Source organism: Phalacrocorax carbo, chromosome 2, assembly GCF_963921805.1.
Source record: "Phalacrocorax carbo chromosome 2, bPhaCar2.1, whole genome shotgun sequence".
Classification (NCBI taxonomy): Eukaryota; Metazoa; Chordata; class Aves; order Suliformes; family Phalacrocoracidae; genus Phalacrocorax; species Phalacrocorax carbo.
Window position 1 is genome coordinate 70,988,021 of NC_087514.1, and position 16,687 is coordinate 71,004,707.

Here is a 16,687-nt window from a genome sequence, read left to right on the forward strand (position 1 = left end):
TCAAAAGTAGAAAACTAACTGCTATCAACTGGATCAGTGTAATCTAGAGCAATAACATGACTGTAGTCCTAAAATTATCATAGTGATTGAGAAAGGGAAAAGAATCAATGCAAAGTGAAACAAAAGGATTAGATGCATCTACTCCTTTAGCAAAAATGAGTGTAAATCTCTAATTGTGAAAGTATAGTTGTGTGCTGTACTTGTGCATTTGTCTGTAAGTTTTCCACATTTTATCTTCAGGAGTGTATGCTTTTGGATTCCTGTTTATGCTGCCCCAGCTGTTTGTAAACTACAAGGTAAGATTGAAAAGTGATAAAAGACTACTTTTTTTTAGTCTCTTCTTCCAGGACTTATTACAAATTGATATTTTTAATCCTAGATGAAATCTGTTGCACACTTACCATGGAAGGCTTTCACATACAAAGTAAGTAAAGCTCTGATTTAAAGATTGATGCAGTCATTTTGGAAATAATTTTCTATGAGAAACAGCTTAGTATTACGTAGCTTAAGGCTGACAGTGGTTGGTTTGTCTGTTTTAGAACTAAACTGACAGTAAAAACAAATTTTTTTTGTAAATGTCTTAAATAGAAACATTCATTTCCATTTTTCGTAATGACTTCCATATAATGAGAATACCTGCATCCTAGTTTTGATGATAATATTGTTTTTTCTACTCTCAGCTGTCTTGCGTGGGTGCAAATGTTGTCCTACAAATAAACCAGTCTCAACTCAATACATTAATTTAGAGGGAGAGAGATTATATTAACAAAGGATAGTTCTCAGGAAGCAGCTAGGACCACTGAGAGACCTTATTTTGGCAGGATCCAGGAGCTACCAGAGGCTGAAGTAATGTACACACTGCTTTGTGCTGGGGTGGTAATTCTGAGCTTCTGGGCAGTGTAGCGACAAATGTGTGGTGGGTTGTTACATGGTGGAAAAGGGGCTGCACTGTGGTGTCCCCACTGCCTAGACTGCCCTTGTAGGAGATGATGCGATGCTGTAGCAAAGCTTAACACCAGACCTCGGAGGAGGGGAAGGTGAGTTTATTTCAAAACAAAGTCACCTTACTAGCACTTTTATACCTGCATACCCACAAGCACCCACACGTCTGTCTGAGTGGTTTGTGTAGTGTTCAGGCACCAAGATGAATGTACCTGAGTATCCTAGTCAGGATTCCTTGCACTGATATGGAGGGCAAGGGGCACCCACTGTTGCGTTCTTACGTTGCCTATGTTCTTCCTCAGTCAACAGTTACATGCTAGTTTTGTTCTCGCACCCCTAAAGAGCTGACAGTATTTTGACTTCATCCTTTCCCACCTCTGTGGGTCATTAGGATTTTTGTACTGTCATTTGTTTTCCCGATCATTGTGTCCTGAGAAGCCCTAGATGGATGTGCGGGGATCATCAAGATGCCATTGACATGTGCCATGTTTTCTTCTGCTTCCACTCATAAATGTTTTCATTTATTCCTTCTTTGTGTCAATGTATTACAATCCTCCAGAACATCAGTACTTTAAAAGAAACAGTGTTAAGAAGTGCTCAGAAGATGGTGTCGAATTCTGAACAGATGATCTGGGGCAAAAGAACTAAAATCCTAAAATCTGAAGTGCCTTTCATAGCTTTTCCATTTTGTGAGCCTACAACAATAGCTGCCTTGATATTTTTAAGGAATCATGGAGCATCTAGGAAAACACTGAAATAGAGCTGATAGCAGAATAGCAACTAAACAGTGTTTGATATGGAAATATAGTCAACAAATAAAAATAAACATCTAGTGTTTCAGACACATACTAGGCAAATCAGCATGTTTCTTAATAGAGGGCAGTAAAAGGTATATTAGTGACATAGTTTCACAGTTTTACTTCAGCAACAAAATAGTAACTGAGCAGAGACATCAGCAGTTAAATAGACAACAAAGGGACAGTATTCAAGCAAGTAACCTTTAAAGCAGTATAATTCTCTTGCTGAATAGCTGTTTCCTACAGAGCATTTATGGTTCCTTTAAGATGCCAGAGACTACCCACAACAAAGGCTAGTGTGTATGTAGAAAGAAGTATATGATGTTTTCAATTATGTTTAATTTATTGGTCTCTGGAGGGGGTAATTTACTTTTTCCTAGCAGATATTTAAAGACTCTTGCTCTCTTCTGCCCTTTGAACGAGTGGAAAGAATAGTCTGAGGTCTCATCTGTAACTGCTTTTTTAGAGGGCTCTGTTTTTTTCCTTAATTTCCTGTTTTGGAGGACCTTGGCAAAAATAAAGATCAGTTTAAAAATAAACTTTCCTGTTTCTGTAGTCTTTATGTTTGTGCTCTTTATACTTTCATGAGGAGTACCTTCAAATGAGCTAATCTCAAAAGAAAACTAGCTAGACTAAATACTGTTAGATGGGCTGCCTTGATGCATTCAATTTCAGTGGCTTATGAGGACTGCGTAAGTGCCTGAAGGATGGAGCATTCAGCTTATTCTTTCATTGTTGTAGGATCGCTTACTTGGGTGTTGACTTGGAAAGGCTGCTTTTAAACTTGCCAAGATTTTTTCTTCCATGACGAACCTTTGCACAGGCTTGAGAAGTGCCATCCGTATTCCTTGATCACTTTGGATTGATGGATTTGTTTTGACTTGCCAGGAAGAGCTTTTCTGTTGTAACTAATCAGAACTCTCTCCTGTTGAACACCCGCATCTTCTGCTCATGTTTTGTTCTATCATATAAACATTCATTCACTTTGATGAATGAGTCCTTCTCTGTTTAGAGAATACATAATTTTCCCCCTTCTTATGGTATGGATTAATGTACAGCTTCCTAATATCGAAAGGATAAGCCACGTTACTGACTCAATTTGTTAACCCAACAGTGAATATTCTGTGCTGGATTTGTTTCCTGCTGTCTTTAGTGAGTCGAAACAGTTTATTGCACCATATGATAAGTACCAGAGCTGGTGCACTGAGAGAGCTGATTTTTAGTCCTCCATGTAGGGTAGAGCCAGATCCAGAGGAGTTGCCCTTCTGTTTACTTTATTTACTTTCTCTGACAAAATATTGTTGTCTTTGCATGCTTGGAGCCTGTTTGTGTTGCTTTCCCAGCAGATGTCTAGGAATTTAAACTTTCTTACTCAGGAAGAAGTAGGGAGAAAATATTTCATTGTTGCTTCAGAAACAGAACCTACAGTATGCCTGCCTGAGTGGAAATGATGTAGAAAATTATGTCTCAGATAAGGGTGGGATGATTACTTCCAGGAGAGCACTGAAAATATTTTAAAATCTCTCCAAGGCCGTCAAGTTAATGTTCTTAAGAGCATTAAATTAACAAGTTTTTACATAACTTTCCACAGGAAATGAAAGGGAAACGACATTTTGTAAATCTTGAATCATTTGAGTAATTAATGAATAAAAGTGTTTTGCCAGTTTCTTTTAAAGATTTCACTGAAGTTGAATCCATGTTTTTCCCCTTGCATGACAATACTCTCATTTACCTAAGTAGTCCTACTTCCTTTTTACTTTTAACTGTAATTGTGTGGTCTGGAGTAGACAGCATGGTCTTCATGAAAAGAAAGCACTTTAAAGTCTGCATTAATTAGTTTTTCAGCATAACCCTTAAGTATTGTTATAAATACGGAAGTAGTCTGTATTCCTACTGAAAAATATAGTTCTAGGAAGCCTGTTTCCCGTAGCATTGTATGACAGATGACTTCCTTTTTTCGCAGCCAACTGAAGTATAATTTTCTTTTATTTGTAGGCATTCAACACCTTTATTGATGATATATTTGCTTTTATCATCACTATGCCAACATCTCATAGGCTGGCATGCTTTAGAGATGATGTCGTGTTCCTGGTCTATCTTTACCAAAGATGGTATGGCTTTCTTTAATATTCATCAGAGTTTTTACAACACTGTAGATGACTGTAGCTTTAGTGCTATAAAGTACTATGAAATAGTTTGGGATAGACTTCAAGCAGAATTTTTATACCATAGTAATATATAGTATGGTCTGGATAACGGTAGTTGGGCATATGCCTAGTGAAGGGAATGTTGAGTAGGGGATCCTGAAAAGGAGCTCTCAATACAAATAAGAGGAGCAAAAGCTCTTTCCCATAACTGACAGTACTCATGGACCCTTTGTAGCACGCTAAGAGGGTCGTCAAGAAATTCCTTTTCTCACAGCACTCAGAATTTGTATCGACTACTCCTTCCCTCTCCCCAAAAAGGCGGATAGTCCTCCTTTTCAGCAGATAGTTTCACATTTGAAAGTTACAAAAAAAAAAAAAAAAGTGAAACATGAATACCTGAAGTACGGTGAAGGAGAGCAATTCTTAAGCCTGTATTCACAAACCCTCTTAGGAGTTCTGGGTTTCTAACCCTTGCTGAGGGGCTACACGCCTACAGGTGCTCAGTGACTGAGGCATGCTTTCCAAGTCACTCTGCAAAGCACTAGCAAAGGATGTTTTCTGATGAGGGATTGCACAGCTCTGCTTTCCTCTTTATCTACTTTCCAAACAAGTTATCAGATTCTCTTGTGAGCTGTGTATCTGGCAAATTTCAGATTCTTTAAGTAACTCAAATCAGATGGGGAAGAAGCCTATATGCAGCAATCATTGAAATATTGTTCCTAAGTGAAGCTACAGAAAGTGTGTTCTTGTTCCCAAGAATAAATATTTAGATGTGGAGCAAAGAAGAATTTTAAGCCTAGTTCACATTATACCAGAATATATGGATGCATATGTCTAATCATTAATACTAAATGAGAACTTCAGTTTTATATGATCGCACATAAGTGTAGTAAAATAGGTCCCCTTCCAAGGTATTTTTCTAGAAGTTAAGAGCTCAGCAACTTCTGACAGGGGCTGGACACTGGTTTCAAGTTTGAGAGGTGTCCTGGATTGCTTGAGAAATATTCCAGCCAAGCTTTAGGGGAGCTAATACAGAGGCCCTGTTATGAGACAACTGGATAAGTCTTAATGTGAAGAAGCTGATGCACCTGTAGCTAATCTTTAAAACTGCTGTATTTTTTTTGCCATAAATGGGAATAGAGAATATGATGAGAAAAGAAATTCACTTTTAAAATTCAGTAGCACAGAACTGCTTAGTTCTTTCAGGTAGCAGACAATATTGTAACTAATCATTTTTTTTTTTCTGCCAGGCTTTATCCTGTGGATAAGAGCAGAGTGAATGAGTATGGAGAATCTTATGAAGAAAAGCCAAAAAAAAAACCTCATAGAGAATAACTAAAAACTGAAGAACATTCTGACTACTGGACTTTTACTGGCTTCATGTATTATCTGGCCTTCGGGAAGGAAAAACTTATTTAATAAGAGTATTTTTAAAGCTTATGACAGAACTACATGGACAATATGTCTTCTATATTGCCAAAATCTAGTTTTGATATCCTCCTATTTCAAGATCCTCTTTTGTCCTCGCAAGGTCCACAGTCTGCCAGATGCCATTAAATAAGCTTCCTGCATTTAAACTTCTCTTCGGTGAAAATCTAAGTGTCCTGACCATTGTGATTAATATCCAAATCTATGTTTTTAAGACAACTCCCTCACTGGAATTGTGGTGCCCATGCCACTAGGCTATGAAAAGCGGAATAAACAAGACAGTGTGTTAGAGCAGAATCAAGCATTATTGCCAAACTGGAGGCTGTCAAAAATAAATTGTATCATAATGCATTTTATGCTAATTACAAATCATTCTCATTTGATAATGGATATAATGGAAATCCATTGAAGTTGTAAGTTGTCTGTGGGCATTTAAGTTCATAGCTTAAAAAATTTTGTTGGAAATACACGATGGGAGAGGTAGGGTTGATAAAATTCAAATTCTGCCACGTTCTTAGCCCACAACATGGCAGGGGGGTTCAGTTGTCTTAAACTGAACGAAGATGTGAAAAAAACTGTAATGTGATTTCTTTCTATGTGTATCCATGTTTATATGAATTCTGCATTGTTGATAAAACTTCGGATTTCGTGGCATAGCAGGTATTCATATAATGCAAATCATTGTTATGTGCTAGGAAAGTCTCTTAACACATCTTAAATTCTTCATCATGTGGTACCCCAGTGACCTACTAAGCCAATTGTCTCACGTTTCAAAGGGAATAATTCCTTGGTCTTCCCACTCTCCCTCCCTCCCCACTTCTGTTTATAAGATGAAACACACATGGTTCAAGTGGAATGATTTTGCTCAAATACAACACAGGTTCAAGAAACTATCTGGATACAGAAGAAAAAAAAACAGCCAGGCAAAGAAGAGGTGTCTTCCTTTCACTCAATTTAAAATCCATATTCCATAGGAACAGTTCACTAAGGGAGGTATTTTGGTCTGTTTCTTTCAAATTAGTAAAAATAATCAGGTTGCATTATTATGCCAAAATTCAAACTGCACAGCTGTATCTAGAAACCACAGTTCTAGATTTTTAAAAGCAAATTTCTTAGTAACAGTAAGTGAAATACAGAGTGCATTCCTTTCAGCAGCAAATAAAATGCAATTAAATACAATCAATCCAGAAGGCAGAACTCTAGTTTCCAATTCTAGTTTTGCTCTGGTCAATGAGCGTACAAATTAACCCTAATGACTCTTAGGTTTCTTCATTAAATTGCATGCTGTTTGTGCAAGGCTATTTAACTTCAATTTATCATTATTGAAAATCTTAATTTAGTAACCTTGAGGAACACAGATCTACTCCTATAGTCTGTAACTGCTTCATGAAGTGGATTTTATCCAGCTCTGATGCTGCAGAAGTCTGAACGTATAATACTTGGGTCCCAAAAAGATACAGAAATGTGCCTGACTTCTTTTGTCACAAACTATGGTCTTTCTTACACTGAAGTCCTCCTTACGTGCTACCGGCAGTGGAAATGAGTCATCTGGATTTCTTTGGAAGGAGCTTTTTGCTGTTATGCAAACTAATTTGGGACTCCTATTTCATAATAATAGTTAAATGTAAGTGTATGAAAATTTTTCCTGATATAAATAATGCATATAGCAGATTCCCTTGTTGTGCCATTTTAAAACAAATCAAGTTATTGGTTCTTCTAGAATAGCTTCTTTAAGTCCAGAATACCATATTTGGATATTCCTAATGTTTCATCACTCATTTTTTTGTATGTAGCTGTTGAAAAACCACTCTTGCACCTTTACATACTGTGAGTTTATTGGTCTCCTGTCTTGCGTTTCTGGTGACAATGACCTCATAATATCGTATATAGTAATCATAAGGAATATACAATTAGAACATTTTAAGTCTTTAAAATGAGCGAGACTTTCCTGTTCAAGTCATTGTTTTATGCATTCCATTTCCAAATAAAAGACTTGGTATATGGGATAGAGAGTTACCTTTTGTTGCTGGAAAGATGGTGAAAAACTATGTAAGCAGTGTAACTTTGGAGATAGTAAATGAAATGGTTTAACTTTCCAGTTGTGGAAATGACATCAGCTTAAAACAAAAATGCGGTTAATGCAGAAGAAAAACTTCCGATACATAAAATTTCATTTAATGTATTGCAGCTCATGCCAGCTTATCAGTACCTGTGATCTATTTAAGAGTTCACGGGTAACTTAAAAACTTCCTCACTTCTAATAAGGTTAACTGTGGTCAGCAACTTGGTGGCCATCTCTCCTTCTCATCTTCCATTAGGCTTGTAATGGCTTTGGAAGTTAAAAGATTATGGTGTGTTGGGGGTGGGGCTGTTCTAGAGTTAATTGGGCAAATTGTCGTATGCTTCTGGAAGAAACGCTTGCACAGTGCTTATTAGTGCATAATAACATAGCAGACATTCTCTAAGGACCTAAGTGAGGAGAGGCAGCTGACGACACTTTCTGTGGGTGTGCGTGACCTGTGGCTCAGTGCCTCGTGGGAGCGTTACGGAGACTGTGCTGGACTCCCGCACAGCGCTTCCAGCTGCATACCGTGCTATTTCCTCCTCATCTTCCCCCGGTGCTCACTGTGCTCTCCACGAGGTGACCTTCTGCCCTTACGGCTTTTTTCCCTGGAGCCATAGGGCCAACAATGACAAAATGGGCGGCAGCACAGGCTGCTGCTCTCTTATCAGCAGAGCTCAAGAAGTCTGCTCTGCTTCTGTTGCCGCTAGAGCAGGTGATGTATACGTTGCTGATGCATAGGCTCAGCGCAAGTGTATGTTCCCTTTTGATACGGCATTACGCTCCAGTAACTGTCAGCTCCAGCATCTACACCTCGGCGCCAGAAGCATTAAGACACATAATTTCTGTAATTTGCCTGCTTTTAAACATCACATTTTCCATTTTCATCAGAAGACGACGAATCTCACATTGAAGAAGTGAAACATGATTGTTTACTAGTATGCTGGTCCTCTTTACGTTACAACTTAAGGCTTTTCAAGATCATAAGATCTAAAATAATGCGGGGGGGGAAGGGACGTCAGGAGGATATCAAGTACCAGCAAAGCATCTTCTTTCCCCTGCCCCTTACGGACCAGTCAGGCTTTCCTGAGAGCCCTATGTAAAACCACCTGAGTGAATAGATGTAGCTGTAGGAGTTGAGAAATAAAGCCAGAAGGAGCCCAGCTTTCCCAGATGCCCAACAACAGTCTCTGACTGCTTCTCCTCTTACACTAGGAGAGGTTTGGTTCTGTTTCCATGAGGATCCATGCACTTTTCCAGTGGTTATAGACACATTTAGGAATTTCCTGTTAGTACAGAGGGGGAATTGTGATGTCTCCTATGTTTTCATCCATCTGCATGAAATACTGCTGCTCCTTGTTTGCTCCAGTTTCTCCTTTACACAATTCTCCTGTTTCTTACCGCTCCTTTTAATATCGGGTCCCCCAAAGTCCTGTATTGTCTTGTTTTTTTTACCCTAACCCCCACCCTGATGAGAATACCTGCATCAAAAGGAACAAAATACTTCAGATCCCACAGACAAAACACCTTAACGCTGGGGAATTCTGGCTCACATCCGCCTATGTTCGGTTTAAAGAATAGGATATCTTCTCCCCTTCTCCTCCCAGCTTTCTTTTTGGCAGTAATCTGTCCTTTTGGTCCTCGCCACATGGTACCTGTGAAACTTCTTGCAAGCATTTTAGGGTTTAATATGTACCAGCCTCTCAATTTCTGGCCCCTAATGTTCTCCTTAGTCATCCACAGCTCTACAATTCTTATTAAGACAGAGCACTTTGATGCTTGCCTCTGTGATGATTTGTCCTCCTGCTCTTGCACTGATGGAGTCTTGCACGCCTGGAAAGGCTCATGAGCTATCTTACTCTTATTTCAGACTTTGAAAAGTTCACTCTGAACAATTTTTTAGGCATTAATCACCTCTAGCAGTCTCTATCTGCAGGTTAGTCTCTGTTGAGCAGCCTAAAGCTAGGTAGATGTTTCATTGCTGTGGTTCAGCATGCTCTGGTCCAGCTAACCACTGAGGCACGAGCTCTCGAGCATAGACTTTGGAAGTGCAGCTGCGCTCTTTGCTCCATTCAGAACAGCAGGCCTGGCACAGCTCCAGCTTAGTGCCACATAACGCTTGATGCCTGGCTCGTGGCCAGCCAGCAGCAGCTATCCAGGACACTTTGCCTCCTTGCTGCCTTGCAGCCTCCCATCTGCATCGCTTGCAAGCTTCAGCTCAAAGAGTTGTCATACTTAGTTTGGACTGACTTCCACAGGATCTACTGGGCTATAGCCTCTACTTTTCCAACTGGAGTTAGCAATTTCTATTTCCTGTACTGAAATTCTCAACTCCTGCTACATCTGCTGTTTAGTCTCCATCAGAATCTGGCCTTTCATTTGGATAGTGCTGACCGTGAGAACAGAAAGGAATAAGCGGTGTTTCGTTTGGTAAAACCAACAAACTCTTCATCAACTTGCTTGAGAAAGAACTGGTCAGCCTCACCCTTTCTGCCATCCCAGAACTTGTTACAAAGATACACAGGAGAAAAAAAAAACACAACACCTTGAACCAAGACTTTGTGTTGTTTCAAGCCAACTCTGATGTCTTAAACTTGGGCATCTCAGAAGATCAGTGTCAGAGGACCATGCAATCTGAAAAAATCCCATTCACAGACCTTGACTCCATTATCCCTGGAACACAGTAAATGTTGCTCTGCAGCCTCATACAGGCTACCTCTGATCCTCTTTAGTTATGCCAAATGTGCAAGGATCAGCGGTACATTATGGATCCGTTTGCTTATTATCAAAAACCTCCATTGAAAAGCAGTTCAAAAAGCAGACTTGAAGATACAGGCATCCATGTCCTCAACTACTGCCTTCTCCAACCTGTCACTTCGCAGCATTAGAATTTCAGGAAGTAGCTATTGAATACAAAAAGGGAAGAGAAACACATTCATCCCTTTTGGGGAAGGGAGAGGGGAAAAGAACAAAGTATTCTTTGGTTATGGTGTGTTTTTAAATGGTTATAAATACCTCTAGCTGGAGTGCCAAACAAGTCCCTTAGACTTTCTGGTTTCCTATCCCAGGAATTCAGAAAGGATTGGGGTCTTCTGCTAATCAGCTACAGCTGTTCTGAGCCTGCAACGATCTTTTTTAAAAAACTGCTGTTTTCCACTGACCCCTGCATTTCTAAAGGAAGCACAGTCCTTGACTGAAGCTCTCCCCGTGACAAAGGCTAATTTAGTTCATGTACAAAACAGGTATTTCATTCTGCTGAAGATTTGACCAACTGAAGGAACTGTTCTTACATTCAGCTCTCAGCAATATTGTATATTTTGCTTCTTTCAGATTATTCTTCCCCAGCATCTTTTTCCCAGGTTAAATGTAGTTCTATAGCTCCTTCTTGGGACCATACCCTGGCATCACACTACTGGGGCAGAGCTCCGAAGGACTCAGCAGAGAAGTGAAAGGATACTCCCTTCTCTAATGAAGTTGCCAACTACCAACTCTTCTTTAGGGTCAGGCTGAAAATTGCTTATCAGAATGGACCATCTTTGAAGTGAGATAGTAACACCTAGGTCCACCAAGGTCAAGAGCAAATGCTGAGAAAAGTGCTTTGTCTATAGGAGCAGAATTAGACTCTTTAGCACGCAGAGCTTTTCTACCACTGGACTGTTTCTGGACACTACTAAGGTTTAGTGCACGTGAACGCTCACCCCACTGCCACAGGGGCAGGACTTGCTTTACATTGGGCTGTTGAGAAGCCTACACTTCTGCCTTCTGGCACAACAAGTCACAAACATGAGCAAAGTAAACTTAGAGCACTTGTACAGCATTTACTCCACACCTACAAATGTAACCCTGAGAAGTCAATTTTATTGCTGGTGCCCCTGGCTCGTGGCAGGTACCAAGCAACCTCTGCAGGGAAACACTGGTTTTCTTTCTCCTTTCCTCAAATACTGATGTATAATGAGACATGCCTTTTCTTATACGGCAACACCGTGCTGTAGGTTTGTGAGCTTGGATTTAAGGGGAAAGGGTTAAGATATTATGTCTGAGTTACCCTTACCGTTTCCTACATAGCAGTCCCCCCACCCTGGGGGTACAAGCACAGGACCGAGAGCAGAGTTTCCACCACCCAAGAACAGATAAGTAAACCACAAATGGTCAATTAATGGTCACTGGGGAATGCCATCTGAGAGGCCGAGTAGAACAAGGTTCTGGACAAAAAAAAATTAAATAAAGAACCCATTTGGAGAACCTCCCATATTTGGTGAAAATGCAGAGGATTACAAGGCAAAAAAGATGGTCAAAGACCCACCTACAAGAGCAGGAAAGAAGTTATTACAGAGACAGAATGCTCCAATGCTCCAGCATTAACCCCACCTCTTCACTGCCAGCAGGTTCTCCGCCTCTTCAGTATAGGAAGAGCACTGCTTTTTGATTCACCTTTTGCTACTGCAGACTCTTCAATCACATGGTAAAAAAATAACCCAGTGAGATGTAAGGTATTGAGTAAATAAAAATTTTAGGGAGCCAACTGTGCACACATTTTCTGCTCTACCTTTCCCATGTGAGAAGGTCATGGATGCTGCACTTAGGCAGAGTAAATTTAGATGCAAACTGGTGGATGATGCAGGCATCTTCAGCACTAAAGTAGAAGTCAAAGTCTGAGAGCAACTGGACAGACCACACCTGGGCTATGAAGAGATCGGTGCCAGAGGGAATAAATTTCTGTGGAGGTCTCAAAACTTATGAGTCTTATCTGTATGAACAGAGGCATGTCAGCACAGTGTGAGCTTGCACAAAGTAGTAATTCAGTAGGGACTGAACTCACAATGTTGTGGTTTAACCCTAGCTGGCAACTAAGCACCACACAGCCACTTGCTTACTCTGCCCCTACCCCCCAGTGGAATGGGGAGGAGAATTGGAAGGGTAAATGCGAGAAAGAGCTCGTGGGTTGAGATATAATCAGATTAATAATTAAAAATAATTAATAATTAAATAATACAGTTGTAAGGAAAAGAGCAGAAAAAATATTCATAACAAAGTGAGAGGAAAATAAAACCCACGGAAGACAAGTGATGCAAATGAAAACAATTGCTCACCATCAACTGACCAATGCCCAGCCAGTTCCTGAGCAACAGCCCCCCTGCCAACTTCCCCCAGCTTTATTGCTGAACATGATATCATATGGCATGGAATAGCCTTTGGTGAGTTGGGGTCAGCTGTCCCAGCTGTGTCCCCTCCCAGCTTCTTGTGCCCCCCCAGCCTGCTCGCTGGTGGGGTGGGGTGAGGAGCAGAAAAGGCCTTGACTCTGGGTGAGCCCTGCTCAGCAGTAACGAAAACATCCCTGTGTTATCAACACTCTTTCCAGCACAAATCCAAAACACAGCCTCATACTAGCTACTGTGAAGAAATTTAACTCTATCCCAGCCAAAACCAGCACACATGGAAAATTAATTTTCCCTCAAACTCTCTAATACTGAAAGGCAGTGTGAAACAGTGAGGAAGAGTGTGCCTGAGGAAGAGCAAAGTATGATGCACTTGGGCATGGCTGGCTGTCAGCCAAGAGGCTGAGAAAAGGATCAAAGAGTTTGTGGAGGAAATATTGGGACTGAGGGGTGAAAAGCAGCATTGAACACTGATTAAACAGAATTGAAGAGAAAAGTTCAAAGTTTGACCAGCACAGGGTGTGTCTGATGCAATGAAGACCATGACTCTTAGGAGGCAAATGTAGAAGGAGAAGGAAGGGCTAAACATCTGTTTTAAGGAGCAACAGGCAAATAGGGAGAAGCTGAATCAGGCAGAAGGGCTGAGGCTGGTGTGAGAACAGAGACACACCATGCAGAGACCATCACACACAGTGCAAGAGACACACAGTGGCCTGGAAAAAGCAGTTAAAAGATGGGGAAGGGACCACCACTACTCTCAGGGAGAGCCCTAGTCAAGAGGATTGGGATGAAAACACGTGGGAAGATCCAGACCCATGTAAGTCTGGTAACTGTAATAATAATAATAGTGCTAGAAAGGGCTCGTTCTACCACACCACATACCCCACTGCAAGATGAGCTCCGTAACTCAGGAAGTCAACCAGAGAAACACATGGCACCTCCAGTTACCAAGACCACTGTAAAGACACCAAGGCTGAAGATGCAGCCCAGCAGAGGAGAGAGCAAGTCACTGTTGTGGAAGGCTTCGTTCCACAGCAGATGAAAACCATGACAGGTATGGGTGCCCTAAAAAGGGATTACACTGAGTAGCTGGTTAAACTGGAAGGATGTCCTTGATTAAGAGCATATGACTGTATGGATCTAGCTCAAGCAGCAGCCTCAGGGTGAGACTGGGACCAAGATCAGCCACATTGGCTGAAGATCCCCTAGTCAGTGATGACTCAGACTGATGGATGTGATGGATCATTAAGGGGTCTTACTCTGACAAACCATACTGGGTCTAGCTGAGACAGGTACCTGTCTTCATGGCAGCCTGTATGGTGCTGCTTTTTGGGTCTGTGACTAACAGTGTTGACAGCACACCAACATTTTGGCTATTGCTGATCAGTGCTTGCACAGTTTCAAGACTTCTTTTCCCACTCTGACCCCACAATGAATAGGCTGGGGTGGGCAAGAAGTTCAGAGGGGACACAGCTGGGACAGCTGACCTGAACTGACCAAAGGGATATTCCATACCATATAGCCTCATCCTCAGCAAATGTAATGTTGGCTCCTCCAATATGCCATAGTTATCAATGTGTCCACTAAATCCATTCTGCATTACAGAGTTAGTCAACTTCCACAGCACAGTCCTCTAACTTACTGCTAGGTAGTCCCCATGATCTCCTTTGGGATCCTTGGTATCATATTATGTATTTTCACGGCTTGTGATATTAAAACATTCTGGCATGACAGAGGTGGTTGTTCAGCCACTGAGTTCCTTTAAACTCACTGGTAAATACCATCTGATCACGGAGACTCACTGATTTTTTATTTGTTCAAAAAGAGAGAGTTTTTTCCTCTCTCTTTATTGAACAACAGTATTTGTAGTACCTGATCTTGAGACAGATCGTTCTGTGTGCAAAGATTTGACACAGGGCTCCCCTCAAGTTCATTATGTAATTTCCTCAGTATTGCCACAATTGCCCTAAGTGTTCTTTCTCTAGTTCTACATTATGGACTTCCTGGCAAGCTTCTGATGTTTGATGTTTCTTTCAGCTTTGGAAAGTTATTCATCAAACTATTCTGATTTTATTAGTGTTTTTTTTTTACTTTTTTGTTTGAACACAGCTTCAGGTTTTTGAAAGATGCCTTTCTTCTTCCTCTCATGACACTTATAACAGTTTCCTTTCAGCATTTTCAAAGGGAGCTTTAAAAAGAGAGACACATTTGCAGTAAGCTTGCATCTTTAAACAGTCGCTACTGAAGGCAGACCTAAACACATCATCTTACTTCCTTCCACTTCACTGTTGGATTATAAAAATGGCATTTTATTTTTATCACTGCACTATCATCACCCATTCCCACGGTAACTCCCTTTCACAGAAACTGTTTGTAAAGTTGATAAGATTAATTTTGCCTTGAACAATAAATTGTGTTGAGGAGAACTGTGACCTCATTATTTGTACAGATCTGGGTTCCCAGTACAAGAATGACATGGATATACTGGAGTGACCCCAGTAAACTTGCCACTAAGGGACACTAAGATGGTTGAGGAGCTGGAGTGTCTGGTATATGAGGAGATGCTGAGGCAGCTGGGATTGTTTAGCCCCAAGAAAGAAAGGCTCTGGGGGGATCGTATCCAAGTGTATAAACAGCTGATGTAAACAAGATGGATCTAAATTCTTCTCAGTGGTATCCAGTGACAGGAAAAGAGGCAGGGGGCACAAATTAAAACACAGGAAATTCCACTTAAATGTGAAAAAAACTTTTTACTCTGGGGGTGATAAAACACTGGAGCAGGTTGCCCAGAAACGTTATGGAGTCTCCATCCTTCGGGATTTTAAAAACCTGATTAGATGTGGCAGTCAGCAATCTGCTCCAAGTGATCCTGCTTTGAGCAGGGGGGTGGACTAGACACCTCCATAGGTCCCTTCCAGCCTCAGCTGTTCTATGACTCTGTGATTCTATTCTTTTCCTTAATCATCCTTGTAAAAAAAAACCAGTTATTTTCCATGTCACTTCATCCCCCACTCCCTCCTGAATTCTCTCCCCAGCCCAATGGTAGGCACACAGAAAATCATGTGGTACCTGTGAAAAGAAACAGGAGGAAAGAGACCCCCTTAGCCTGGATGCAGCAGCCCTCCTCTCCCCCTCCACTGTTGCTGTGGTCACTGCCACCAAGGAGGCATGAGCAAGAGGCACAGGTCAGGACTTACTGCGGGACTCACCAGCAGCTGGTAGAAAGGGTGAAGAGACCTCTTCAGAAATTCAGCCTGCAGCAACACCTACCACCCAGCCATCTGCAATGAGTGTGTCAACCAGCTTTGAGAACGTGGATCTGCCACTGCCAGAGCCAGGGCCAAGTATCTGCAACCTCACTAGCAACCAGCATGTCCTCAGCTGTGGGCATGTCTGTGGGCATATCCTGCACTACCACCACAACTCAATTGCTTCCTTGTACACCAGTCCTGGGGCTGCATCTCCTAAGGAAGACCCACTGGTAGAAAGGCATAGTCTAATGTTCACCTCTTCAAGGAGAGCCTAAACACCAAGATCTCACAGATGGTCCTCCTCACCCTCATGCCCTTGCTTTTTCCAGTGTCAACACCCTGGCTGCTGAAGAGGACTCCATTGTGGCAGTCAGGGGTCGGGTTGTCATTTTCAAGATTAATTAACCCCCTTCTCTTCCTCCTCCTCCTCTTCCTCTTCCTCTTTCTTTCTTCCTGAATACGTTTCTCATAGGATTCTACATTGAGGCTGCCGTCACCTTTGGAGCAATGTGGGGAGGGAAGAAATGCATGCAAAACAGACCCACCAGAGGTCAGAACAAGGCCATCAACCCTACTCTCCCAAGGGGCAGCTGCTGATGAATGCAGCTCCAAATCCCCTGCTCTTCTGTATGCAGTGGCAGTGCAATGTTTCGGTTACTTCATTGCTGAGGTCCCATGAAGCCTGCTGGTGTTATCACTCTCCCTCCTTTGGGAGTGCCACCTGGTGGCTATAATCCGTGTCAAGGGGTAATGGAGTCTGGCAAGCAGACAATGCTGAACTGGGAGTGATATAGGAATGCCTCAACTGACGTGCCAAGGAGTTGACTCCTCAGCCATGCTGATGTCACTAGATGAGCTTCTTTGCTCCCTGGAAGAGATTAATTGGTTTAGAAGGAAAGTAGGC

At 41.5% G+C, this 16,687-nt stretch overlaps 1 protein-coding gene across 1 annotated transcript in view; it reads left to right on the forward strand.

Annotated features, from left to right (window-relative positions):
• CLPTM1L (CLPTM1 like) overlaps window positions 1-7,320 on the forward strand; it is a 30,939-nt gene extending 23,619 nt beyond the window's left edge. Inside the window, exons 14-17 of the mRNA XM_064443223.1 lie at window positions 241-296; window positions 380-424; window positions 3,735-3,850; window positions 5,137-7,320. Coding sequence (XP_064299293.1) covers window positions 241-296; window positions 380-424; window positions 3,735-3,850; window positions 5,137-5,221 — 302 coding nt within the window. The 3' untranslated portion in view covers window positions 5,222-7,320. The remainder of the gene's footprint in view (window positions 1-240; window positions 297-379; window positions 425-3,734; window positions 3,851-5,136) is intronic.
• Window positions 7,321-16,687: the final 9,367 nt, after the last annotated feature.